Source organism: Pseudopipra pipra, chromosome 25, assembly GCF_036250125.1.
Source record: "Pseudopipra pipra isolate bDixPip1 chromosome 25, bDixPip1.hap1, whole genome shotgun sequence".
In the NCBI taxonomy this organism is placed as follows: Eukaryota; Metazoa; Chordata; class Aves; order Passeriformes; family Pipridae; genus Pseudopipra; species Pseudopipra pipra.
In genome coordinates, this window is record NC_087573.1 from 1,761,842 (window position 1) to 1,786,932 (window position 25,091).

At 52.0% G+C, this 25,091-nt stretch overlaps 2 protein-coding genes across 5 annotated transcripts in view; both read right to left on the reverse strand.

Annotated features, from left to right (window-relative positions):
- Positions 1–574: 574 nt before the first annotated feature.
- On the reverse strand, positions 575–11,722 carry RBBP5 (RB binding protein 5, histone lysine methyltransferase complex subunit). 4 transcript variants are annotated; one of them, XM_064636035.1, is made up of 14 exons: positions 11,583–11,722; positions 10,955–10,980; positions 10,667–10,839; positions 9,553–9,693; positions 8,782–8,944; positions 7,839–7,948; positions 7,579–7,698; positions 6,983–7,136; positions 6,806–6,877; positions 5,847–5,964; positions 5,146–5,215; positions 4,804–5,033; positions 3,685–3,879; positions 575–2,256 (listed from the first exon to the last, which is right to left on the reverse strand). In XM_064636035.1, the coding sequence occupies exons 1-14, from the start codon at positions 11,599–11,601 to the stop codon at positions 2,231–2,233; spliced, it is 1,617 nt and encodes a 538-aa protein (XP_064492105.1). In that variant the 5' UTR covers positions 11,602–11,722; the 3' UTR covers positions 575–2,230. The 4 variants fall into 4 exon arrangements, with proteins under 4 accessions (XP_064492105.1, XP_064492107.1, XP_064492106.1 ...); XM_064636037.1 differs by having other exon boundaries at positions 3,802–3,879; positions 11,583–11,721; XM_064636036.1 differs by having other exon boundaries at positions 575–2,259; positions 3,802–3,879; positions 11,583–11,721.
- A 1,081-nt stretch (positions 11,723–12,803) lies between these two features.
- Positions 12,804–25,091, reverse strand: part of DSTYK (dual serine/threonine and tyrosine protein kinase) — a 30,090-nt gene continuing 17,802 nt past the window's right edge. Inside the window, exons 4-13 of the mRNA XM_064635621.1 lie at positions 23,644–23,918; positions 23,199–23,282; positions 21,724–21,900; positions 21,352–21,481; positions 20,388–20,544; positions 19,494–19,626; positions 19,039–19,152; positions 18,466–18,580; positions 17,388–17,522; positions 12,804–15,464 (exon numbers count right to left, since the gene is read on the reverse strand). Coding sequence (XP_064491691.1) covers positions 15,277–15,464; positions 17,388–17,522; positions 18,466–18,580; positions 19,039–19,152; positions 19,494–19,626; positions 20,388–20,544; positions 21,352–21,481; positions 21,724–21,900; positions 23,199–23,282; positions 23,644–23,918 — 1,508 coding nt within the window. The 3' untranslated portion in view covers positions 12,804–15,276. The remainder of the gene's footprint in view (positions 15,465–17,387; positions 17,523–18,465; positions 18,581–19,038; positions 19,153–19,493; positions 19,627–20,387; positions 20,545–21,351; positions 21,482–21,723; positions 21,901–23,198; positions 23,283–23,643; positions 23,919–25,091) is intronic.

Consider the following 25,091-nt stretch of genomic DNA (forward strand, 5'->3'; position numbering starts at 1 on the left):
TGGACACCCCCCATCAGAGGGGTGCCCCCTGCTCTGTCACAGCCACCACTCCAAAGGGATCTGAGCCCAAAATCCTCACATTCCTCTAAGGCAGGGGCCACTCAGACCTTGCTTGGAGAGGAGACATCCCAGTGGGATTCACCTGGAGCTCGGCCATCCCAAAGGAACAATGCACTGTTCAGCACAAAACCCACAGTTCCTGGGTTTCATGGGGTCATTCCCAGTTTTCTGGGCCACAGAACCCTGTCCAAGGATCATCCCCATCCTCACCAACCCACCCATGGGCTGCCCTTCCCCAGAAATCCACACATTTCTCTTCCTGACACCCTTGAACTTAAAATGAGGAATTCTGGGGAGCTGCATTTTCCACACCCAGTGTCCCTGGAGGTGCCCTGCTCACCCAGCTCTCCCCTCTGGGCTGTGGGGTTCCCAAATATCACCACGAGCTCCCCTCTGGGCTGTGGGATTCCCAAATATCACCACGAGCTCCCCTCTGGGCTGTGGGATTCCCAAATATCACCACGAGCTCCCCTCTGGGCTGTGGGATTCCCAAATATCACCACGACCCTGGAGATTTTAGGAAATGAAAAGGTACCTCTTTATTTACAAACACCAACCTGACACCTTGTTCTACCACCAAGCCAGCACCTGACAAATACTGTACAAAGCTCCAGAGACCAGAAAATAAAATTATAGAGCTGAGAGGAAAAAAAATAAACCCAGGACATTTACACTGTACAGAGAAGCTTTACCAGCCATGGAAAGCTCAGTCTGGGGCAAATCAAATGCTTCAAACCACGAGCTGTGCATTTTTAAAGCTTGGGGGGGGTCAGGCACACCAAACACTGGTGGATTTGACACATCAGAGTCATCCCACGAGCAGAAAAGAATGAAAAAAACTAATATTGTACTCATTGGTAACAAATTCCATCAAATGAAGCAAAATGTACCAAAGCTGGAAATGAAAATAACAGTTTTTAAAAAGCTTCTGAGTCAAAATGTCTCCCCCTCTTCCCCAGGCAGCCACTGCACATTTCTGGCTGCAAATGAATCAATCTCTTTGTGACTCCCTGGTTTTAATGTCTGCAGGACACTCTGATACTTTAAATAATCATGATAATCCCAATAATTACACTGGGGAAAAACTGAAAGTGTTGCATAGGAGCTATAAAAGTCTGTGAAAGGAGGGTCCTTAGGAAGGAAAACTTCCTTCTACCAGGATGTTGGTGGAGTACAAGAGGTTCAGGCTGTGGGTGTTGACAGAGAAAGTGCCTCTTCCCATTCCTACAAGGAAAATATTCCAACTGTCCTTAAGGAATAAAAGGTTAGAGCATGGCTGGAATGAGCTGTCAGCATCCACCTTTCTTCCATTTTTAACCCAGAAGTGGGGAAAAAAAAAGAAAACCCCTTTGAAAAAGCCCTGTTTCAGCTGAGAGAAATCCTGGTTCTGTTTTTAACCCTCTCCCAGTCCCCAGCAGTGAAGGAGGAACCCAGTTATTTCTGGCAGGGCACCTCCCAGGGAAGGGAATAAAAACACTTGCAAGGACAGACAGAACCTGCCAACACAGCTTTTGGTATCACAGGCTGGGAGAAAACACATCAACTGAATATTTTATGGAGAGCTCCTTTCACTTGCTCCTTCTCCCACCAGCAGAGTCTCAAAAATATCCACCCAGTGAAGGCTCAGCCTTTGCAGATCCAGAGGTGTCCTGGCTCTTCTCATCCATGTCCCTCCACTGGAGATGCCCCAAAGCCTGGCCCAGGAGCAGCAGCAGCAGCACTGAGGTCAGCAGGGAGCACTGAGCTCCTGGGAATGCTGGGCAGGAATAACAGGCCTCCAAAGGAGAATTCCCAGCAAGGAAAGGGCAGTTTGCAGGATACACAGTCACATCAGGAGTAAAAACACACACTGGGGGTGTTCTTCAGTCCAGGAATGAAGAAAAGGATTTAGGCAAAGGCTGGGGAGCTCTGGAGTGGCAGGGGGGGACAGCAGGGTTTGTCACCACCAGGACAGTCCAACGAGTCCCTCTCCAAGGGCACGACCTGAGCCAACATCCCCCACTGATCCTCGGGGAGCAGCCTCTTCCAGAGCCATCCCTGCCACAGTCACTCCCTGGATCCAGGAGCAGTCAGTCTGCTGGCTCTGCCAGTCCCTCTGACTGAGCACTCCAGCCATTTCCACATTGGGGTGCCAACAGAGGAAAGAGTACAGGAGGGTAAAGGAGGGTCTTCACAACAATTCTGAGATTGCACCACCTGCTGAAGAGATCAGAGACAGGGGGAAAATAAGTGACCAGCCCCACACAGGAGTTACCAGAAAGCAGAGAGCACCAAACATGGCAGCTTTGCCAGAAAAAAAAATGAAGGAGAACGAGGTTTTCTAGATAAAGCAACTCTTTTCTGAGTGATCCCTGTCATCCTCTGACACTGCTGGATGTCCCTTCCTGAGCTGGGAATTCAGAAGAGTCACCCCCTGCCAGTGGATCTGCCACCAGCAGCTCCTCAGCCCCTCCCAAGGCTGCCCTGGGCTGTTTAACTCCTGCATTTTGCAGTGAAAAGGGGTCAAATGGAAGCCCAGGAAACATCCCCCACGTTTTTCCAGGTTTCTTTTATCCCGTTTTCATCCCCTTTATCCCATTCCCTGTTACAGCACATCATCATCAGAACCAGTACAAGCAACAGTGAGGAGCTGAGCAGGAAGGACAAGGAGCAGGGTGGGCAGCATAGGACCAGCAGTGAGGGAAGGAAGGGGGGGAATCAATCACTTCTGGACACTCTAAAAATCCACAGCAGCAGCTGCTGAGTTCAAGGAAATGCAAAATTTGATGTATCAATTCCACTGTGCCTTTGAAGCTGCTCGTATTTCAACCCTGAGCTCTTCATTAAAATCTAAAAATAAATGGATTCCACATCGCTGGAGCCAAACTTGTGCCTTCTGTGCTGGGCTTGGATGAGCTTTTCCCAGAAAAGAGGCAAATGAGACCATGGGAAACACTTGAGTGTCTCTCAGACTCAGTCTGGGCCCCAACAAAGGCGACTGCAACTGCCCTGCTTTAGCACACAACCAACAAAATAGAACCAAAAAGCAAAAAAGGGGGGGAAATCCCCCAAGCCTGTCCTGACCTACAGCAGCTGTGCCTGCTGCAGTTTACATGAGGCTGCTGTACAGCTTGGATCAGAAAATTCAGCTCCTGGGCTTTGTCTCGGGGTCCATTTATCAAACAGACCATCAGTGATGCTCCTTTCCCTCCTTCCTCGTGGGATTTCTCTGTTCCCTGTCCCTCTGCCTGGCACTGATGGCACAAAGTGCCAACTGCAGCTTCAGAACCCTTCCCCAGTTACATTTCTCCCCCCAAACCACCCCAAACCACGTCATTCCTGTTTATGCAAGAGCTGATGGAAGTTATTGAAGAGACCAAATGATTTTTTATCCTCTGGAAACGGTGCCTAACTTCCCCTGAACCCCTCCTAAAGCTCTTCCTACCCAAGGCATCGTTTCCCCCCCAATCCTGGCAGCAGTTCCACTTCACCCCAAGGTCCAATTTTGCCTCTCCTTGACAGCAGCCAAACACTGAGTGAGCAAAGTGCCATTTGAGGGGGAGCTAAAAACACCTCTAAGGACTGAGGGGGCTGCACAAAGCAAGGCCACCAAGCAAGCCAGGGGTGCTGAGGTTGGTTCCTTACCTGTCAAGGGCTGTCCCAGCTCCGCCTGCACTTTACCCTTCGCTGCTCCTTCCAGAGGTAAAGCACCTCTGTCCCCTTTGTAGAGTTTCGGTTTAAATGGAGAATCTTTGTCTTTACCTTTTGATCCTTTAGGCCTGCCTGCTTGCTTCTTCTTGGATTTACCATCTCCCTTCACGCCCAGCAGCGGGTGGACTTCTGGGAGGGGGAAAAAAAAAGGGATTCTGGGGTGAGTTATCCCTTGAGAGGGGTCAGTGTGCAAAGAGTGGGAAAATTGGGGGGGGTGGGTCCTAAAGGGGCTCCAGGAGAGCTGGAGAGGGGCTTTGGATGAGGGCATGGAGGGAAAGACAAGGGGGAATGGCTTCCCACTGAAGGAAGGGTGAGATGGGATGTTGGGAAGGAATTCCTCCCTGGGAGGGTGGGGAGGGGCTGGGATGGATTTCCCAAAGGATGCCCCATCCCTGGGAGTGGCCAAGGCCAGGTTGGACAGGGCTTGGAGCAACTTGGGACAGTGGAAGGTGTCCCTGCCTGTGGTAGGGGGTGGGATGGGATGGGCTTTAAGGTCCCTTCCCACCCAAACCACTCTGGGATTCCACAGTCCATGAGTCAGGCCCAGGAACTCCTGAGCCAGACCTGAGCCAGGGGAGCTGAACACGGGGCTGGGTGTGGAGGGATCTTCAAGGGCCCTTCCCACCCAAACCAGTCCTTCCCATACCCTGGAGGGATTTCAAGGATGTGGATGTGGCTCTTGGGGACGTGGGTCAGTGGTGGCCCTGGCAGTGCTGGACTCCAACACTGAGGTCTTTTCCAACCTCAATGATTCCATGATCCCACAATTTCATTCTATACATTAAAATCACACACGACCAACCAAAATCAAGGCTCCTTTAGGTCCACAGTCCCTTAACAAACCAGGAACTGCACAAATTAGATCCTGCAGTTCCAGGATTCCTAACTCATCCCAAACTTGCAGAGTTCCTGGCTGTTAATAACTGTTGTAAGAAAACACTTCAAAGGAAGGAGAAATTTAAGGCAAGATCTGTGAAACTTCTGCTCTCCAGACCAAGCTAAACCCCCTCAAGATGCAGACCAGGCACTAAAACCAGGGCAGCCCCCACACACCATCGTTAGGGACTCCTTGGAGTTCAATGTTGGTGGTTTTGGGCTTCTTCTTTGGTGCCTGGGGGCCATCAGAGGAGGATTGTCTCTTCTTCTCAGAGCCCAGCCCCTCGTCAGTCAGGGAGCTCTGCACAGCATCTGGGGGGGGGCCATAGGGGTTCTCCTCTGGATCTTCCACCTCAGGAGCGATGGGTAAGTACAGCAGGGCCTTGGAGTCCTCCAGCTCCTCATCACTGGGAAGGGAAAACAGCTGCTGTCAGTTAAAAATGTCATTATTGTGTAATTACACAGGGGAATGTCAGTGGTGTGTTTGGTACCCAGGCTGGAAACAAGACACTCTGTCACCTGCTACAGAAGGCAGCAATGGGGTCCACACTTGTCACATCCACCTCTTCATCCTCTGCAGCATCAGCACCTGAGAACCAGGGGAAAAAAACCACAAATTAAAGAGAGGAAAGAAAAGACCAAATTGCTCAGAAAGAATTGGACTGGCTGTGCTTAAATGTCTAAGCATGGAAAAGTGGGAATTGAAACAGAAAACAAATCTAAAGTACTTCCTCTGAAATTCAAGCAGAAAACAAACCTAAAGTATTTCCTCTTAACTTTAATTAAAGCACAAAACAACCCTAAAGTGTTTCCTCTTGAAACCATCAGGTTTTTATTTTATTTTCCTGTGTTCTAACACAGACCTATCGCTGTGACCCACCAGCAGCAGAGAAGTTAAAACCTTCAAATTGTTCTCACTAAAGTGGTTCTTAAATCTGATTAAATTAAATTGATGCTTAATTCCCACAGGCCAATTTTAGAGTGAACACAGAAACTGCTAAACAACAATTAATTTAAATATGAGAAGTGCTGCAAAGGCTGGGGGTGAGGAGAGCTGGGTGGTGTGCTGGGAATAATCCTTATTTCCATTCCTTTCACATTCCATCATCTCTTCCACGACTTTTGGGCACCACCAAGTGGTGGCTGTGCTGACACAGACTCCATGGGCCACCCAGGCAGGATAAGGAGTATTTTCTCCCCAGGAAGAGTTGGAGCAGTACCTGTCTGCTCTGGTTCACTCTTATCTTCGTCTTCAATGTCAAACTCTGACTCCCTCTCCTCGTATTCCACGTTCTCATCCAGCTCTTTGAAGTCAGGGGCAAAGGCACTCCAGTTTTCCTAAGGCACAAATCCAGAGTGGGTTTTACTCACCCAGAGGAAGAGCAGCTGCAAGGGAGGATTCCTGCAATCCCAACCAAATACCCTGGAGGGATTTCAAGGATGTGGATGTGGCTCTTGGGGACGTGGGTCAGTGGTGGCCCTGGCAGTGCTGGACTCCAACACTGAGGTCTTTTCCAACCTCAGTGATTCCATGATCCCACAATTTCATTCTATACATTAAAATCACACAAGATCACCCAAAATCAAGGCTCCTTTAGGTCCACAGTCCCTTAACAAATCAGGAACTGAACAAATTAGACCCTGCTGAAAATCCCACATTGTAACATTCCTTAAACATTGCAATGTACATCCCAAAGCTGAATGTTCCCACTGAGCCACTTGGATCACTCACTCAGACCTCCTGTACTTAAAGAACACACCCAGGAGGAGACCATTCCCAAGGAAAATGTCCCTGGGATGATATTTAAGGCTTAATGCAAAGCTCAGCTGAAGTTTGAGGACCCTCCTCACGCTCAACAAGGTTGCAAACATGTCAAGTGAGGCAGCTGAGCCCCAAAAACCTGTGGAAATGGGATTTAGTGAAGGATTTCAACACCACAACAATTGAGATTACAAGGATGGAGAGCACTGGGGAATCAGGGAATGGTTTGGGCTGGAAGGGACCTTACAGCTCATCCCATCCCACCCCCTGCCATGGGCAGGGACACCTTCCACTGTCCCAGGTTGTTCCAAACCCCATCCAACCTGGCCTGGGACACTTCCAGGGATGGGGCAGCCACAGCTTCTCTGGGCAACCTGTGCCAGGGCCTGATGCCAAGGGAAGGATCCAAACACTCACCACTTGGTTCTGAGCCCATATTGACACCACCCCGCTGGAAATGGAAGCGATGATGGGTCGCACGGGATGCCACTGGGTTTGTTGGGAAGAGAGGAGAGGAGAAACTTCAGTGAGTTCTCATTTTAGAAGAGCTCAGTTTGCAAAGCAACCAGAAACATTTAACAGCAGTTTTCTTACTGCCACATCCAGGAGCAGCTCTCCTCTGGTGCCGTGGAGGATCTTGACCAGGTTCCCAATGCTCTTCTCCCAGATGTACAGGGCGTGCTGCCGTGCTGACCCTGCCACGATGTATTCCCCATCCCCAGAGAAACAGCACTTCTTCCAGGGTGTCCTGGGAGCACAGGGAGCAGCACAGGATCAACCACAGCCCGGGGCAGAGGGATGGGGAAGGGGGGTTTGATCTCCTGGCTGAGATCTTACGCACTCCCATCCTCAAAAAATATTTAGGCTTCAAGTTGTGCCAGGCGGGTTTGAAAGGAGAATATCTGTCCTTGCACAGAGTGAGAGACTGAACCACCCTTCAGGTAGAGACTGGTGGGCTCTGAGCACACAGTTCACAGATTCATGGAATATCCTGAGTGGGAAGGGTCCCACAAGGATCAGGAGTCCAACTCCTGGTCCCGCACAACCCCCAAATCCCACCCCGTCCCTGAGAGCGTTGTCCGGGCACTCCTCGAGCTCTGGCAGGTTTGGGGCTGTGACCACTGCCCTGGGGAGCCTGTTCAGTGCCCCAGCACCCAGTGGGGCTGAGGAGCCACCCCAGAGCCTCCCACCTGTTCACCAGATCCTGCAGTTTCTGCATGGGCTCGGGCTCCCCGTCCCTGCCACACGTCAGGATCTCCCGGCCGTCGTACACCCGGATGATCCGGTCGGCCGTGTTGATCAGGAAGCAGCTGGAGAGGGAGGAGGGCACAGGGCATTAAAAGACTAAGGGAACACAAAGAATTCCGTGGGGGGGGGTTCTGAAGACCTCGTGTGCTCTGCCAAGCCCACCTAGAGCATTCCAGCACTGCAGGACAGTGCAGGGACTCACCTGCCCTTCCGAGCGAACTCGATGGATTTGATCGCTGTGGTGTTGCTGGTCCCAGTGGTCACTCTGAAGGAAGCAACAAGATCCTGAGTGTCTGTTTTTAAGACCAAGATCTGAAGATCAAGCAGACAGAGAGCAATCAGTGTCTTCATTGGAGCTCATTTCCCTCTTGGTGCCTTTCCCATCAGTCCCTGACGCTGCCAACAGAACCCTCAGCAACCCACAGCTGGATCCTGTGGGTTCTGCCACTGCAGAACCTCCTGGGACAGTTCTGGGACAAAACACTGCTTTATTTACACTGGAAAAGGACCCAACAGCAGCACAAAGGCCTAACTCAGAAAGGATCACAGAATAACTGAGGCTGGAAAATCCCTCGAGGATCTCTGAGTCCAACCTGTGTCCAATCCCCACCTTGTCCCCCAGCCCAGAGCACTGAGTGCCACATCCAAGTCTTCCTTGGACACCTCCCTGAGCAGCCCCTTCCAAGGCCTGACCACCCTTTCCAGCAAGAAATTCCTCCTGGTGTCCAACCTGAGCCTCCCCTGGCACAGCTGGAGGCTGTTCCCTCTCCTCCTGTCCCTTGTTCCCTGGGAGCAGAGCCCGACCCCCCCCTCCTGTCAGGGAGTTTATAGCCCAGAGATCTTCAAAGACAAATGTGGTGCTTCATTCAGATCACATCAATAATTCCAGAGACATTCAGGGAGCTTTGCTTGGACATTAAAACAAAGAAAACAACCCAGAAACATTCAGCAGCCTGACAAAGCCAGGAAGGATTGGAAGCTCCCTGCTGGAGCCTCCCCTTGCCCTTGGCATTCCCAGTGTAAATGTGTTCCCTGCTGGAGCCTCCCCTTGCCCTTGGCATTCCCAGTGTAAATGTGTTCCCTGCTGGAGCCTCACCTTGCCCTTGGCATTCCCAGTGTAAATGTGTTCCCTGCTGGAGCCTCACCTTGCCCTTGGCATTCCCAGTGTAAATGTATTCCCCTCTCCTGTCAAAGGAGGCCACCACGTTGAGATCAGAGTCGTCATCCACGGGCAGGACCACGTGTTTGGAGTCTGACAGTGTGAGCATCACTGGGGCTGACTTCATGGGGCACACCAGCACCCTGTTCCTGCAAAGCAGAGCAGGAAGAGTTGGTAGTTCCTCCTCTGGAAAGGGATTTCCACATTTAGAAGTAAAAAAAAAAAATCCCAATCTATATCAAGAAATACAAAATATCCCTGCATTTTTATTACAGAATATCCCTGCATTTTTATTACAGAATAACCCTGCATTTTTATTACAGAATATCCCTGCATTTTTATTACAGAATAACCCTGCATTTTTATTATCTTGTCTTTGTTACTTCAACAGGCAAAATGACATTAAGCTTGTGCCTTACTTTCATTTCCTTTCTTTCTCTGCAAGTTCCTCCAGGTCTGTGCCGTGGCTTCTAAACTCAGTGAGACATTTCTACACATTCCCAAGAATCATTCCCTTGTTTCCTGCCATCCTGATACTTCCATAATGAACACAGTGACACTTCCATGATAAACAGAACTGATATTTCCATAACAACCAGAGCTGTTATTTTCATAATAAACAGAGCTGATATTCCGTAACAAACAGAGCCACAAAAAACCCCAGGGAGTTCCTAATCCCAAACCAACCCACTAAAATCGTGGATTTGCATAGAATTTAACCAATTGTGGATTCCAGCCCTTGTCCCAGAGCACTTACTGGTCCCGGGGGTGGTACTGGACCTTGAGGATGGGCGAGGGGAAGCGGAACCTCTGGTCACAGTCCCCTGACAGCACATCCCACTGGGACACGATGTTGTCGGTGGAGGCACTGACCAGTTTGTGCCCATCCCGGCTCCAGCTGCAGCAGGGAGAGAGGCAGGGCCAGTTAAAGTCACTCCTCAGAGCTTAAAACACACCCACAGTTTCAATTTAGCAGCTTCACAGGTAAACCTGGGAGCTGAGGAAATAACCTGGCAGGTAAATATAAATGCACTTCCAAAGGCTCCCAAAGGGAAATGTCCTGAAGTGCCCCAGGGAGTCCCACAGGGGCTGGGATTGCAGCCCCCAGCACACCCAGGGGGTCAGGGGGCTCCAGAGCAGCTGGTGCTCAGCAAACACAGGCAAAATCTAACAAAAATCAGGGAATCACACAATGGTTTGGGTGGGAAGGGACCTGAAAGGTCATCTTGAAGTCCCACCCCCTGCCATGGGCAGGGACACCTTCCACTAGCCCAGGTTGCCCCAACCTGGCCTTGGGCACTTCCAGGGATGGGGCAGCCACAGCTTCTCTGGGAAATCCATTCCAGCCCCTCACCACCCTCCAGGGAAAAATTCTTTCCCAATATCCCATCTAACCCTGCCCTCTGTCAACATGAAGCCATTCCCCCTTGCCCTGTCCCCCCACCCCTGGTCCCAGCCCCTCTCCAGCTCTCCTGGAGCCCCTTTGCACCCCACGCTGCACACGTCGACACAGACAACCCACTTGGGAACATCACAGTCTTCCTCTGCAAGAAATCCCTCCCCTCTCAGGCCATCCTGGAGCCTTCCCTGACAGCCTGACCTCCCCACCCCAGCTCTCCTCCCTCCCCTGGAGCAGCAGGCAAGGCTGGAATTCCCGGGAAGGTGGGATTTCCTGACCAGAGAGAGCACAGGAGGTGGATGTTTGAGGGGATTCCCTGATTCCCTGACCAGAGGGAGCACAGGGGGTGGATGTGGATGTGGGAGGGGATTCCCTGATTCCCTGACCAGAGGGAGCACAGGGGGTGGATGTGGGAGGGGATTCCCTGACCAGAGGGAGCACAGGGGGTGGATGTGGGAGGGGATTCTCTGACCAGAGGGAGCACACTGGGTGGATGTGGGCGCTGATGATCTTGGCGATGCCCCTGGTGAGGAAGTCCCAGATGACGATCCTGCCGTCATTGCAGCCCACGGCGAGCAGGGTGCCCCAGCGGTTGAAGGTGCAGGTCAGGGCCATGCTGATGCAGTCCAGGGTCCCGTCCGCCTCCTGCGGGGGGGCAGAGCAGGGCCGGGGGCGGGTCAGGCCGCGCCGCCGCCCCCACGGGCCGCTCGCAGCGAGCACCGGGCCGGGGGTGGCCCCGGGGACGGGGGGGGCGCGTTACCTCGGGGTAGTTCTGGCCGAAGGACTCTGGGGGGGAGCGAAAAGGCAGCCGGTGAGGGAGGGAGGGAGGGAGAGAGGGAGCGAGGGAGGCAGTTCTGCAGCCCCCGGCACGCCCCGCTCAGCGCCGGCGGCTCCGAACCCGCCCGCGGGTGGAGCCGCTCCCGCCGCCCCCCAGCCCCAGCCCCGGAGCCCCCCGAGCTCAGCTCGCTCCCGCCGACCCCCAGCCCCGCTCCCAGCTCCCGGTGCCGCCGAGCCCCGGCTCCAAACCCTCCTGCGGACGGAGCAGGGACCGCCCGGTCCCACCCCCCGGTCCTGCCCAGCCCCGCAGTTCCCGGACCCCCGGCCCCGCTCCCGGCCCTGTCAGCTACAGTCCTGACCCGGTCCCGCAGATCCCCAGCCCGTATCCGGCCGCTCCCCGGTCCTGTTATCCCCCGGTCCAACCCCGCTGCTCCCGGTCCCGCCGACTCCCATTCCCAGCCCCATTCCCAGCCCCAGTCCCGCCGCTCCCGATCCCATTGCCCCCTCCTTTCCCGTTCCCGTCCCCATTCCCGCCCCCGTTCCCGGTCCCACTCCCAGCCCCATTTCCGCCCCCGGCCCCATCCCCGTTCCCGGCCCGTTCCCGTCCCCACCGAGCAGTTCCAGGTTCATGTCGCCGCCGTCCCGCTCCCTCCGCTCCCGTCGCCGAAGGACCCCTCCGGGGGCCTACCCCGCTCCGCGCCCCCCGCCTGACGAGGGCCCGGTGCCCTCCCCGGCCCCGCCGCGCTGCCGGTGCCGCCCGGTCCGGCTCCCCGCTCCCGGCCCGGCGGCCCCGCGCGCTCCCAGCCCGGTCCTGCTCGCTCCGGGCGCGGCGGCGGCGCCGGGAATGGCGCCGGGATCAGGCAGCGCCGCGGGCAGCCCGGGGCGCCGCGAGGAGGGGCCGGGCGGGCGCCGCGGCCGCGCACAAAGGTTCCGGGGGGGGCGGGAGGAACCGCGGCAGCGCCGGAGCGGCTTTAACGGGGGACAAGGAATGTAAAATAAAATATTATTAAAATATATAAAATAAAAATATATACACGAAAATAAATTAAAATAAAGATATATAAACTAAGCTAAGCTAAAATATGTAAAATAAAATAATATAAAATAAACTAAACTAAAATATGTAAACTAAACTAGAACAAAATCAAATAAAAATATATAAACCAAACTAAACCAAAATAAACTAAAATAAAAATATAAAACCAAAAAAACTAAAATAAAAAATAAAACCAAAATAAAGTAAAATAAAAATATATAAAACAAACTAAAGTAAAACAAAAATATAATAAAATAAAAATGTAAAAAGTAAAATTTTTAAAACTAACTAAGAATAAATTTAAAATTAAAAAATATAATTCTTTTTTAAAAAAATGACAAAGTAAAAATGATAAAATTAAAAGTTAAAATAAATAATAAAAAAAGACTAAAAAAATAAAAATTTAAATAAAATAAAAAATAAAATAAGAAAAAAAATTTTTTTAAGACCTGTGGGAGTTTGGAGCAGATAAATCATGGAATGCTGGAATGGTTTGGGTGGGAAGGGACCTCAAAGCCCATCCAGTGCCACCCCCTGCCATGGGCAGGGACACCTTCCACTAGCCCAGGGTGCTCCAAGCCTTGTCCAACCTGGCCTTGGACACTTCCAGGGATGGGATGTGCAGACAGGAAAAATAATAAAATAAAATAAAGTAAATTAAATAAACCCCAGTTCTTTGTGTCACTCCTTTAAGGTAAAACATCCCACACCCCAAAACCCCCAAAACCAGAAAAAAGAGATCAAGGAAGCCACAACCAACCACAAAAAGGCATCAGGGAGGTGTCAGGAAAAGCTCTGGAATTGCAGATACAGAGGTTTCAGTTTTATTCATACTTTTATTATTTACACAAACGCCCCCAGCCCTTGCAAGGACTGAGCTCGACCCTCCCGGGTTTCCATCAGGTTTGAGAGCCCCAGGCCCGGGGTTAATACTGTTAGTGGGGGCCTGGAGTGCCCTGGCAAACAGGGATTCTCCTCTGGAAAAGGAGTGTAGTGCTTGGCACTGCCAGCTGGGGCAGCTGGAGCTGCACAGAACCAGCCTGGAATTCCAGCACAGAGGTGGGATCCACACAAAACCAGCCTGGAATTCCAGCACAGACCATGGATCCACACAAAACCACCCTGGAATTCCAGCACAGAGGTGGGATCCACACAAAACCACCCTGGAATGGAGCACAGACCATGGAGCTGCACAGAACCAGCCTGGAATTCCATCACAGAGGCTGGATCCATAGAAATCCACTCTGGGAATGGAGCACAGACCATGGAGCTGCACGGAACCATCCTGGAATTCCAGCACAGAGGTTGGATCCACACAAAACCACTCTGGAATTCCAGCACAGACCATGGAGCTGCACAGAACCACCCTGGAATTCCAGCAGAGAGGCTGGATCCACACAAAACCACCCTGGAATTCCAACAGAGGCTGGATCTGCACAGAACCACCCTGGGAACACCAGCAGAGGTTGGATCCACACAAAACCACTCTGGGAATGGAGCACAAACCATGGATCTGGCACAGAACCATCCTGGAATTCCAGCACAGACCATGGATCTGGCACAGAACCACCTTGGGAATGCCAGCAGAGGCTGGATCCATACAAAACCACTCTGGGAATGGAGCACAGACCATGGATCTGGCACAGAACCTCCCTGGAATTCCAGCACCCAGCTTGTCTCCACACAAACCAACCTGGGAATGCCAGCACGGCCCACAAAATGCCCACAAGGTGCAGATAAGTAAAAAAAAAAAAAAAGAGAAAAAAGAAAAAAAGGGGAAAAAAAGTCTTTTTTTTCTCTCTAAAAAGCAAATGAATCCATTTATTGCACAGAGAAAGGAAGGGTTGACCTAAAGCAGCGCTGCAGGCTCCGGATCCCTTCCCTTTTTCCAGGCTGTCCCACAGGCAGGGCAGAAGCTGGAATTTCGCTGTGTTTGAGCCAAGAAATTCCAGCAGGAAGGTGCAGCAGTTCCACATTCCCAGGCTCTCCTGGGAAAGGGAGGCACTGCAGGACCAGCAGCCCCAGGGAGAAGCTCCCGTAGTGGCCGAGGTGCATCCTCTGCTCCAGCTCCCACTCTGCCCCAGAAACACCCAAGGAATGGGGGGTTTTTTTGGGAGCAGCCTCTTGGGAAAGGCACAGGGCCCCCCATCCCTCGGTTTTTTTAGTCTTCCCAGCCAAAGTGGAGCCCCAGAGGGAAAGCCCAGCTCCTGGAGAAGGAAGGACCTGTTTGGTTTTTGTGGTTTTTTTGCTCCAACCACACCCAGGGTTTAAAAAAAAAAAGCTGAAGAAACCTCAGTTTTTAAAAAGCTGCCTGGCAGAGTTGGCACAGTTTAAAACTGTCATTACTTTTACTGCTAATTGAACACCCTCTCCGCCCCCCCCAAGTTTTTAATTAAAATGACTTGGCACTTTCCCCATGGGCATGGAATGACTTTGGTGCAGCACAACCAGGGGGAACCTCTGAGCAGTCTCAACATTTTACCACAAGACTGGGAAGGAAAGGGCAGGTTCCTTCAGGCATTCAAAGAACTATTAGGAAGCAAAATAACCAGAAAAAAAAAGAGCTTTTTTTTTTTGTTTGTTTGTCTTTTAACAGGAGTAAGAGGTGAAGGGCACATAAAGGATAAATAGCTTATAAGGTGTAGGGGAGGGTTGCAAATCCCCCCCAGTAAAACATGGAAGCTTTGCTCCTGTCAATGTAAACATCTCAAGTGTTGCAGAAACTCCTACAGATGCTTCTAAACACTTCTAGCCTAGAGTTTTTTTGTTTTTTTTTGCTTTCTCCTTCCTCTCCAACCGCTCTGGAATTAGTGCCATCGAGGAGAGACCGGGATGGATCCGTGTGGCCCCCGCAGATCCTGGGAAGAGCTTTTCCTTCACGGAGTAAAGCCTGGCGTGGGCACACAGACAAACACACACACACACAATGCTTTGCTTGGCTGGGTTGGTGGTGTGGGATTGGCAAAGAAAAAAAAAAAAAGGAAAAAAATAAATCCCTTTTAGTTCAAGGGTTTTTTCTCTGCCTTGTTCGCACGATTCCACGGGAAAAGCTGCAGTGGGATAACTGGCACCGCTGGGGTGGGCTGGGATTGCTCTGGCTGCTCCTCAGCGGGGAACAGCCCCGAGGTCTCACCTCTCTGAGCAATCTCCTGGCTGCTGGTCCCTGTCCCAGCCAGGCTGGGCACGGAGCTCCACCTGGAGAAGCCTCCTGCAGAGTTTGGGGAGGGGGGAATTCCCCCCCAATTCCAAAATCCTGCTGCGCCTCCTCCTCAAGTCGAGTCATCCAAGCCTTTATTTGGGTGCTCAGAGCTGGACTTGCAGAGCCTGTCCATGATCCCCTGCAGCATGGGCTGGACAATCCCCAGGAGAGGGCGCTGGGAGGAGTCCCCATCCCAGCAGGCTTCCATCAGCTGCCAGCATTCCTCATCGAACACCGGGAGACGCTCCGGGCGCACTCCTGGAAAACAGAGGAGGAGGAAAAGGTCACACCGAGACATCACTGAGGCTTCTCAGATCGTGGACACATCCAGAGGATGGATAACACATGGAAGCATGGAATCACAGCCTGGTTGGGGTTGGAAGGGACCTTAAAGACCCTTCGGGATTTAATAAAGGATTTCAACACACAACAGTTGAGTTTCCAAGGATGGAGATCACTGGGGAATCATGGAATCCCAGAATGGTTTGGGTGGGAAGGGACCTTAAAGTTCATCCCATTCCACCCCCTGCCATGGGCAGGGACACCTTCCACTAGCCCAGGTTGCTCCAACCTGGCCTTGGACACTTCCAGGGATCCAGGGGCAGCCACAGCTTCTCTGGGCAACCTGTGCCAGGGCCTCCCCACCCTCCCAGGGAAGAATTTCTCCCCAATATCCCACCTAAACCTGCCCTCTGGCAGTTTAAAACCATCACCCCTTGTCCTGTCACTCTCTGTCCACACAAAAAGTCCCTCTCCCTCCTTTTTTAAGCCCTTTTTAGGCTTTAAGGTCTCCCTGGAGCCTTCTCTTCTGCAGGCTGAGCCCCCCCAGCTCTCCCAGCCTGCCAACACATTTAGTTCCACTGGAGTCTCCTCTCTGCAACTATCTGGGAGCAAAATGAATTCTAAGGAAACAGCTCCCCCCCACCCACCTGCACATTCCAGTGCCTTTGGGAGCCAGCTCAACGTGGGAATGAGCAGCAAGTGCAGCCTCCTGGCCAAGTGTGAGACTCACTCATCTGAGTTAATCTTTTTCACATGAGAAGGGGAGAGTTTACATGGACAGGAACTAATGGACGAGGGATAAAACATCCTGATCCCAGGACACTGCACAAAGGATTGAGCTGCCAACAAAACCCAGCACTCACTGGACCCACCCAGGCACAGGAGTGAGTTTCTATTTTGGGGAACACCTGTCCCAGTGGCTCTCTCCACACCCAGCAATGCTGCACATGGAGCATTTGGATGCACAGAAACCTCCAGGAACTGCATGGGATTAAACATTCCTCAGGGGATCAGGCCTGGCTGGCTCTGGGGGCTGGGTTACATCACAAGGCTTGTGCTGCTCTGTGGTTTCAGGGTGTGCAGGCACAGCTCCTGTGCTGCTGGAGAAGAGCTGCTCAGCCAAAAGTCCCTTTTTTATCCTGCTCATTTTAGTTCAACTTTCAGTAGAACTTGTCTAAGGTGAACTAGTAACTGTTACTCTTTAGAGTGTCCCAAAGCAATGGAAAAACATCCTGGCCTGGATCAGGAAGAGTGTCCAGCAGGAGCAGAGCAGGGATTGTCCCCCTGTGCTGGCGCTGCTGGAACCTCAAATCCTGTGTCCAGTGCTGGTCACTCAGTTCAGGAGGGACATTGAGGGGCTGGAGCGTGTCCAGGGAAGGGGATGGAGCTGGGGAAGGGGCTGGAGCAGCAGGAGAACTGAGGGATCTGGGGGGGCTCAGTCTGGAGCAAAGGAGGCTCAGGGGGAACCTTCTGGCTCTGCAACCCCCTGACAGGAGGGGGGAGCCGGGGGGGGTCGGGCTCTGCTCCCAGGGAACAAGGGACAGGAGGAGAGGGAACGGCCTCAGGCTGAGCCAGGGGAGGGTCAGGTTGGACACCAGGAGGAATTTCTGCCTGGAAAGGGTGGTCAGGCCTTGGAAGGGGCTGCCCAGGGAGGCTTGGAGTCCCCACCCCTGGAGGTGTCCAAGGAAGGCCTGGACGTGGCTCTCAGTGCCCTGGGCTGGGGGACAAGGTGGGGATCAGGTACAGGGTGGACTCAGTCCTGGAGGAATCTTTTCCAACCTCAGTGACCCTGTGAACTTGTACTTCTACCTTCGAGTCATGAGAAAATAATAATGCATTTCCTCATCCCCCCAGATTTTATTCCAAGAAAGCACCCGAGTCCAACCAAGCCTCTGTTACCTCTCCTAACGTTGTTCCACAGGTGATCTTTGCTTGCACACCTCTCAAAAGCCTCTGGTAACTTCACATGGCCCGAGCAGATGTACCAGAAGAGAATTCCAAAGGCATAAACATCCACGGAGTTATCGTACTTCCCTGGGACAAAAGCACATCTGGTCAGCAGGACAAACGTCACCCTCCCCCCTGGACACTGAGCAGGCTGAGAGCTCAGTTAGTGTTCAACTCCTTCAAATTCAAACCACAACTCCATGGCCAGAAGGCAAGACTTGTGTGAAGGAACACATCAGGTAAAGGATAAAAGTTAAGATTTTCCACTTGTCAGGTTTTTACACTTAACTTGTACCTGCAGCTCCCAAACTCAGGGTCAGGGACCAGTGCAGGTGCTCAGATGGATTTCAGAGTTAAACACCAACATCAGACTCAGCTCTGCCTGGCCCAGGATGTCAGAGCCAAACATCAGCCTCTCAGCCCAGGAACTGGGCAATTAATCACTCACAGGAGGTTCACCCTCTAAATTAGCCAAGACTGAGCACCTCAGGTGCCCCAGGGCTAAGCCAGTGCTCACATCTAAGGTCAAGGTCCAGCCTGTGGCCAGGAGAATTCCCCTGTTAATAAGAATAACATCCTCTAAATTAAACACAAAGAGGGTTGACTCAATTTGATTTCAATCTTATCCAAGCAGGGGCAGCTCTGACAGACCACAGGGATTCTGGTGAGTGAGATATGAACCTCTAAGTGCTACTGGAAGACTCAGGAAAACCCTCAGAGTGAATTCAAACACTCCACAGGACAGAACAGCTTGGAAATTCCTTACAGGAGAGCCTTCCTGAAGGATCTGCCTATGAAAGCCAAGTACTTCCAGCTTCCTAATAACTAAGAATTTACCTTTCCAGCTGCAGAAGTATCAACCACTTCAGCCAAGCCTATCAATCCCCCAGTTCTCTTTCAAGACTGACACTTTAAAAATACACTGGAAGCAGGTCATCTGGGGTTTGTCTTTTTATTACTTTCCCCTCATCATGGCCTTCAAAATTGCAGGCAAGGGCAGGCCAGCAGCGGGCTCAGGGGAGGAACATACCTGTGAAGAGCTCAGGAGCCATGTGGATGGGTGTGCCCACAATGCTGCCAGACATCATGGCCTCTGGTTTGCAGAACCCCAGGTCAGTGATTTTGGCTCGATTCTTCTTGTCAAGCTGCAGAAGAATCCCCACAGAGGCAGCTGATAACCACCCTGCTCAGTGCCAGGGCTGCCTTTTAGTGCCAGGGCTCTGAACTGTTTACACTGGGAGGGTTGGGCACTGGTTCCTAACGAGCTGCTCTGATTATCTGGCTGCTCCTGGACACTCACCTTGCTCAGCTCAGTACCAGGACATGCCTCCACCTGTCTCCTGCACCAAGGGTGTGGCTGGCATTTAAGAGGACCAGGAACTGGAAATCCCACTTGGAGCTCAAGCTGCCTACACTCCAGAGAAGCCACTCCACTGCTCCCTTTGCTCCAGGCCCTGGGCCAGAAGAGGAGTGAGGGAAACCTCACTGCCAGGCCAGCTGTGGCTGCCACCACCCCAGCTTTGGGAGGATCTATTCCTTCACTTCAGCTTCTCCCTCCCACTACAAAGGTCTTGTAGACTCCAGATGTCAGAGTGCTCCTTACCAAGACATTTTTGAGTTTGATGTCCCTGTGCACCAGCCCCTGGCTGTGCAGGTACCTGATCCCCTCCACCACATCCAGGGCAATCTGCAGCCGTGTCTCCAGCTCCAGCCCAGCCTGAGGAACAAACACACACACATTTCACTCCTGCTGCAAGTGCAAGTTACTCTTCCTTGCTCTTATTTATTACCAAAACTAAGCAATTCCAGCTTTGTCTTACAGATCTATCTATCTATCTATATATTTAGATGTGAATTTTTTTTTAAATTAGACAATCCCTGAATGGTTTGGGTGGAAAGGGAACTTAAAGGTCATCCAGTTCCACCCCCATGGGGGCAGGGACACCCTCCACGAGCCCAGGTTGCTCCAAGCCCCGTTCAACCTGGCCTTGGACACTCCCAGGGATGGGGCATGGATGTATAAAATCTGTTTAACACACAGACACAGGTTGTTGGTACCTTTAGCCCCGTGTAGAGGTCCCTGTGCAGCCTCTCCATGATCAGCAGCACAGCAATGCTGGAGCCTCCTCCATAGCCATAATCTATCACAGATCCATGGAGGTGCACGAGCCTCTCATGTGTCTGCAGGGACCTGGAGAAGGTTCAGCACAGAAAACTGGTCATTTTTTATCCCCTCCAGCCCAGGCCAAGCCTCTCCTCCTAAAGGGAGCACGCACAGCAATAAGGTCCTGTGCAGGAAAAATTCACAGTTCAGAGCACCACAAGAATATCCAGCTGCCTGAGCCAATTAAACTCAAAAAAGCCCTATTAAAGGTTATAGTTCCAAACAAAATCCTGTCTTATTTCAGCTGTCTGTGCTGAAGCACCTGCCTGCAGCTGTTTACTGAAAACAAGCTGCTTTCTGCACTGCAGAGCCATCATTTCTCTTTGTGGATTCAGACAGGTTGGGAGAGGGGGGATGATTCAACACCAAAAAATCAGGGGAGAAGAACTGTTTGTTGTAATAGTCTATTAATTCTAATTTACTCCTGCAGAACAGCAGGAATTTGAAGAGCACAGACAGCAGGGAATCAGCTGGAGGCAGGGAGGAGGATGTTTGCCCACTGCTCTGTGCCCGTTCCACTTGGCAGTGACACTGGCAAGGTGCCCTGGCGAGGTCAGGAATGGCAGCTTGGCATTCCACGGGGTCAAATCACTGCCTCCAGAACAAAACCAGAGGAAATCAGGCCCTGCCTATGCCATTCAAATGCCTGCAGCAGAGCTGGACGTGGCACTCAGGGCTCAGGTCTGGGTGACAAGGTGGGGATCGGGCACAGGCTGGGCTCCACCTCGGAGGCCTTTTCCAACCTAAACAACTGTGAAATTAAGGAGAAAAGCCCTCAGGATACACACCTCATATAGTGAAACTCGAGTGCAAGGTCATTCCAGTGCTTCTCATCTGGAGGAACAACGGATTTGAGGGCGCAGGGGAAGTGCCCCCCCCAGCTGTCACACAGGTACACCACTCCGTACTGCCCCCGGCCCAGCTCCCGGCCCAGCTTGGGTTTGCCTGCAAGGCACAACAGCCAGGCACACTCAGGCACTACAACACACAGGGTCACACATCAAACCACAGAAACTCTGCACTCAGCACTGGTGAGGCCACTCCTGGAGTGCTGTGTCCAGTTCTGGGCCCTCAGCTCAGGAAGGACATGGAGGGGCTGGAGCAGGTCCAGAGGAGAGCAACGAGGCTGGGGAAGGGACTGGAGCACAAGTGCTGTGAGGAGAGGCTGAGGGAGCTGGGGCTGTTCAGCCTGGAGAAGAGGAGGCTCAGGGGAGACCTCCTCACTCTCTGCAACTCCCTGACAGGAGGGGGGAGCCAGGGGGGGGTTGGTCTCTTCTCCCAGGTAACTCTCAGCGAGACAAGAGGGCTGGGTCTGAAGCTGTGCCAGGGGAGGGTTAGGTTGGATATTAGAAAGAATTTCTTTGCAGAGAGGGTGCTCAGCCATTGGAATGGGCTGCCCAGGGAAGGGGTGGATTCTCTGTCCCTGGAGGTTTTTAAGAAGAGACTGGATGTGACATCAGTGCCATGGGCTGGGAACCACAGTGGGGTTGGATCCAGGGTTGGACTTGATGATCTCAGAGGTCCCTTCCAACCCAGCTGATTCTATGATTCTATAATTCTATGATTTCTCCTGCACATTCCCAGCCTGGCAGCCCAGAGCCTTTCCCGGGACGGCTGCAGCATCCAAGGCACTGGGGCTGTGTCAGCGGGAGGCTCACGGAGCGAAGAGCAAAACAGCCCTCCCACTCCTTCCCAGTGCCTCAGGAGGAAGGGGAGGGTGGGAACACAGGGCACAGCAGGCAGGGTGCTCACCGTGCAGCAGCACATCCTGCAGGGATCTGCTCTCCAGGGAGAGCCGGGCGAGGCGGGGAGCGTGATCCTTCCGCACCTTCAGCCACAGGTCCTCCGTCCTCTCCAGCCTGCCAGAGTGGCCATCCTCCAGCTGCAAGAGATACCACCCACCCCCTGTCACCCTGCTGCTCTGGAGCCAGACTGCAACAAGGTGGAGAGGCCCTGAATGTCCAGTTTAAAAATAAAACCTTGTGTCAGAGCCCTCCCCTCGGCTCTGCCACCTCTCCCCACGGAACGGCTGCATTAACTGCACCAGCTTCCTGCAAGCCAAATTCCTTCCCCTCAGTGGCACAGCCCCCAAACAAACCCTCCTGAGCAGCTGCCCATGCTCACCTGCCGCAGGGAAGCTGCAAAAGCCTCGTGGGAGCTGTTGAGCCTGGTCCTGAACTGGCTGCAGATGCTCTTGGCCAGCTTGGAAGCGCTGAGGCTCTCGATGGCATCCTGGGCCACCTTCCTCTTCCAGTCACTGGTGATGGCAGGGGGGCTGACCCATGTGATCCGCTGGATTATCTGGGAAAACGGGACACAACACTCAGGCACTGGCACAGAAGAAGTGCAGGGTCAGTGCATTTGCTCAGACACCACTAATGACGTGGTCACCTGCACCCAGAGCTGGGCTAAACAATCACCTTGGAGTAACTGCTAATTATTGACTCAGAGGGTGGGCAGGCCCTGGCACAGGGTGCCCAGAGAAGCTGTGGCTGCCCCTGGATCCCTTGAAGTGTCCAAGGCCAGGTTGGATAAACTTGGAGCAACCTGGGCTAGTGGAAGGTGTCCCTGCCCGTGGAAAGGGGTGGCACTGGGTGACCTTTAAGGTCCCTTCCAACCCAAACCATTCCAGGATCCCATGATTCTAACCCAGAGGCATTGATCCCAATATTGTTGCATGTCACACTAAATAAAAGGTCTGATTTGCCTGAGCAGCTGCTCAGTTCATTCCTACAATCCAACCATCCCTTCCCATGTGACCAGGAACTGCTCCAACAGTCACCAGCTGGAAAACCACACGGCTCTGGTGCAGCTTCTGGACTGAGGGAACTGGCAGCATAAGCAGGAGCCCAGAAAATCAGGGAGAGAGAGGCTCCCAGAGTGGCAAAACCTACAGTGAAGCTTCTTTTTGCCGGTCTGGAAATCCCAGGGGCTGGAATGCACCACTTCCTGGAATTCCTGGGTGATTCAACTGCCCTGCCCCACCCTTTATTAGAGGCCACAGAAATCCAGGGGCTGCACAGCCAGGCTGGATCCCTCTGCCAGGCTGAAGGAGGGCCTGAAGGTTTGTGACAGTCTGCACTGCACCTCTGTGGGGCAGAGTGGTGTTCCCCTCAGCCAGCCAAGGAGTCTCGAGAGGGAGAAGGCAATAAAGGTCAGCAGCAGCTCAGAGCAGGGATTTCACCACCATCAATGGCTTATCAGACAGAAATTTAACATAAAAACCAGAGCAAATCTGGTCTGCTCTGGGGGGAGGAGAGTGAATTGACCTAAATCAAAATACACTGCAAAACAAGCAAACAAAAACCCGCAAGAAACCCACAAACCCAAATAAACAACATTACTCCAAACAGTCACGAGTTTCAAAGGGCCCTTCATTCCTTTGCTCAAGAAAACACTCAGGAGGTCTTTGCTTGACATTAAATGTTAAAATCATGGAATCTCAGAATGGTTTGGGTCGGAAGGGACCTTTGAGTCCATCTTGTACCACCCCAGGGACACCTTCCACTAGCCCAGGTTGCTCCAAGCCCTCTCCAACCTGGCCTTGGACACTTCCAGGGATGGAAATCCTCAGGAATAACTGCTCAAGGTGCCCATACCTGTTTGATCTGTTCCCACAGCATCCTGGTCACTGTTGAGCCAGAGTGAAAAGTGACTTCGACGTGATAAGCTGCATTTAGGATCTGGAAAGCAGGAAAAGATGTAAATCTGGGAAACTTTGCAACCCATAAACTTTGCTGGACCCTCTGAAAACGAGAAAGAATGGTGCTCTGTGGTATAACCCACGAATCACTTGGTTAATTCATTTATTGCACTGAGCTCAGAGGTGTTTCTAGGCTGTAATCTCGTCATTATATACAGATTTAGGAAAATCAAGTGTTAGGCCCTCAAGTGACTGTTCTGTTTTAGCACCTCCCTTAATGACCCCAAACCCCACATATTCCAGAGCTCTGATTTCCCTGGGCATCCCCATCTCCCAGCACCCTCCCTGGGTCAGGAGAGAGCCAAGGAGCCACTCCAAAGAGCCACTCCAGCCCCTTGTACCTGTTTGAGATAATTGCTCGTGATGTGCACAGAACCATCCTTGGGCTTCTCCAAGCTCCTTGCAGGATGTACTGACACCTCCCAGGACTCCTCCAGGCTCTTGAGGCACCTCTCCAGAGTCCCCACGAAGCTCTCCCTCAGATAGTCCACTGAGCTGATTAACTTGTTGGCAACTGCTTGGTTTAACCGAGAAATAATCAGTTCCTGGATCTGTTTGATGCAACACTTGATGTCCTTGGAGCTGACGGGCTCCCCGTTCTCAGGAATGATGATATCTGCACAAAGGAAGAGCAAGACACACCCTTGGGGTTCACCAGTGTGGTACCAACAACTCCTGAGAGCTGCTCTGAACACCCAGAGCAGAAGCTTCTGCTCCAAAAGCCATTTGGCCTTTTTTTTTTTCCCTCCCCCTTCAGAGGTTCCTTCCTTTAGACCCAGATGTTACAAACTAAAGCCAACAGGAAAAACTTCATGAGCAACAGAGTAACACATGTCCTGAGTCCTGCAAAGGGGAACATCTCTGCATGTGCAGGTTTACACAAAGTCCTAAACCCAGTCTGACAGTAATTTGGTATTTTGGGACAGAAAGCACTAAAGAATTAGAGCAGCTGGTTACTGCAGTTTCAGGGAAGCTAAAAATCAAATTTTCAAGGTGGAAAACATTATATTCTTTGCTTCCACTCACTGCTGTTGGAATTCCCAGGACACCTGATAGACTCTGCCCAAGAGCTACTACAGGTTTCCAGGGGTGCAGTGCTGAGAAGTCACAACTACCACCCCCAAACTCAGAGAGCAGAAGCACAAAGCTGTGTTTCTGCCTAGTACAGACCAGGAAATTCTTCCAGGCACTGCTGGATGTTGAATCCCATCCAGAGGGAAGGGATGGAACAGCCACACCAGGTCCATGAGGTTTTTTTCCTGGTGCCTTGGAAAGGTCCATCACCACTTGGTATTTTCAAGCCAGCACTGAGCAATCCCTGCTCTGTAACCACTCCAAAACAATGTGTGGCTCCCAGGAGCTGCAAACCTTGTCCCTGGATTTTGGCCAACACCAGCCCAGCTTATTTAAAACAAACCCAGGGCTCAGCAGATGGCATCAGCTCCTCAAAATAACACCCCCCTTCCTTCAGGAGAGCACTCCAAGTGCTGGGAGCCAGCGAGATACTCCAAGTGATGTGTGTTGTGCAAATAAATGCACACAAGTATTTGCTGCAGGTGTTTGATCTCGTGCTGCCCCTGAACACACTCCTGGCACGAGAATCCTGAGCTCGGGCACCACAGGGCTCCAAAGCTGGGAAGGGTGGGACACACGGAATACAGGAATATACCTGTCCATGTAATAATCCAGAATTTCTACCCCAAAAGCCCGTTTCTACCCCAAAAGCCCGTTTCTACCCCAAAAGCCAATTTCTACCCCAAAAGCCAATTTCTGACCCAAAAGCCAATTT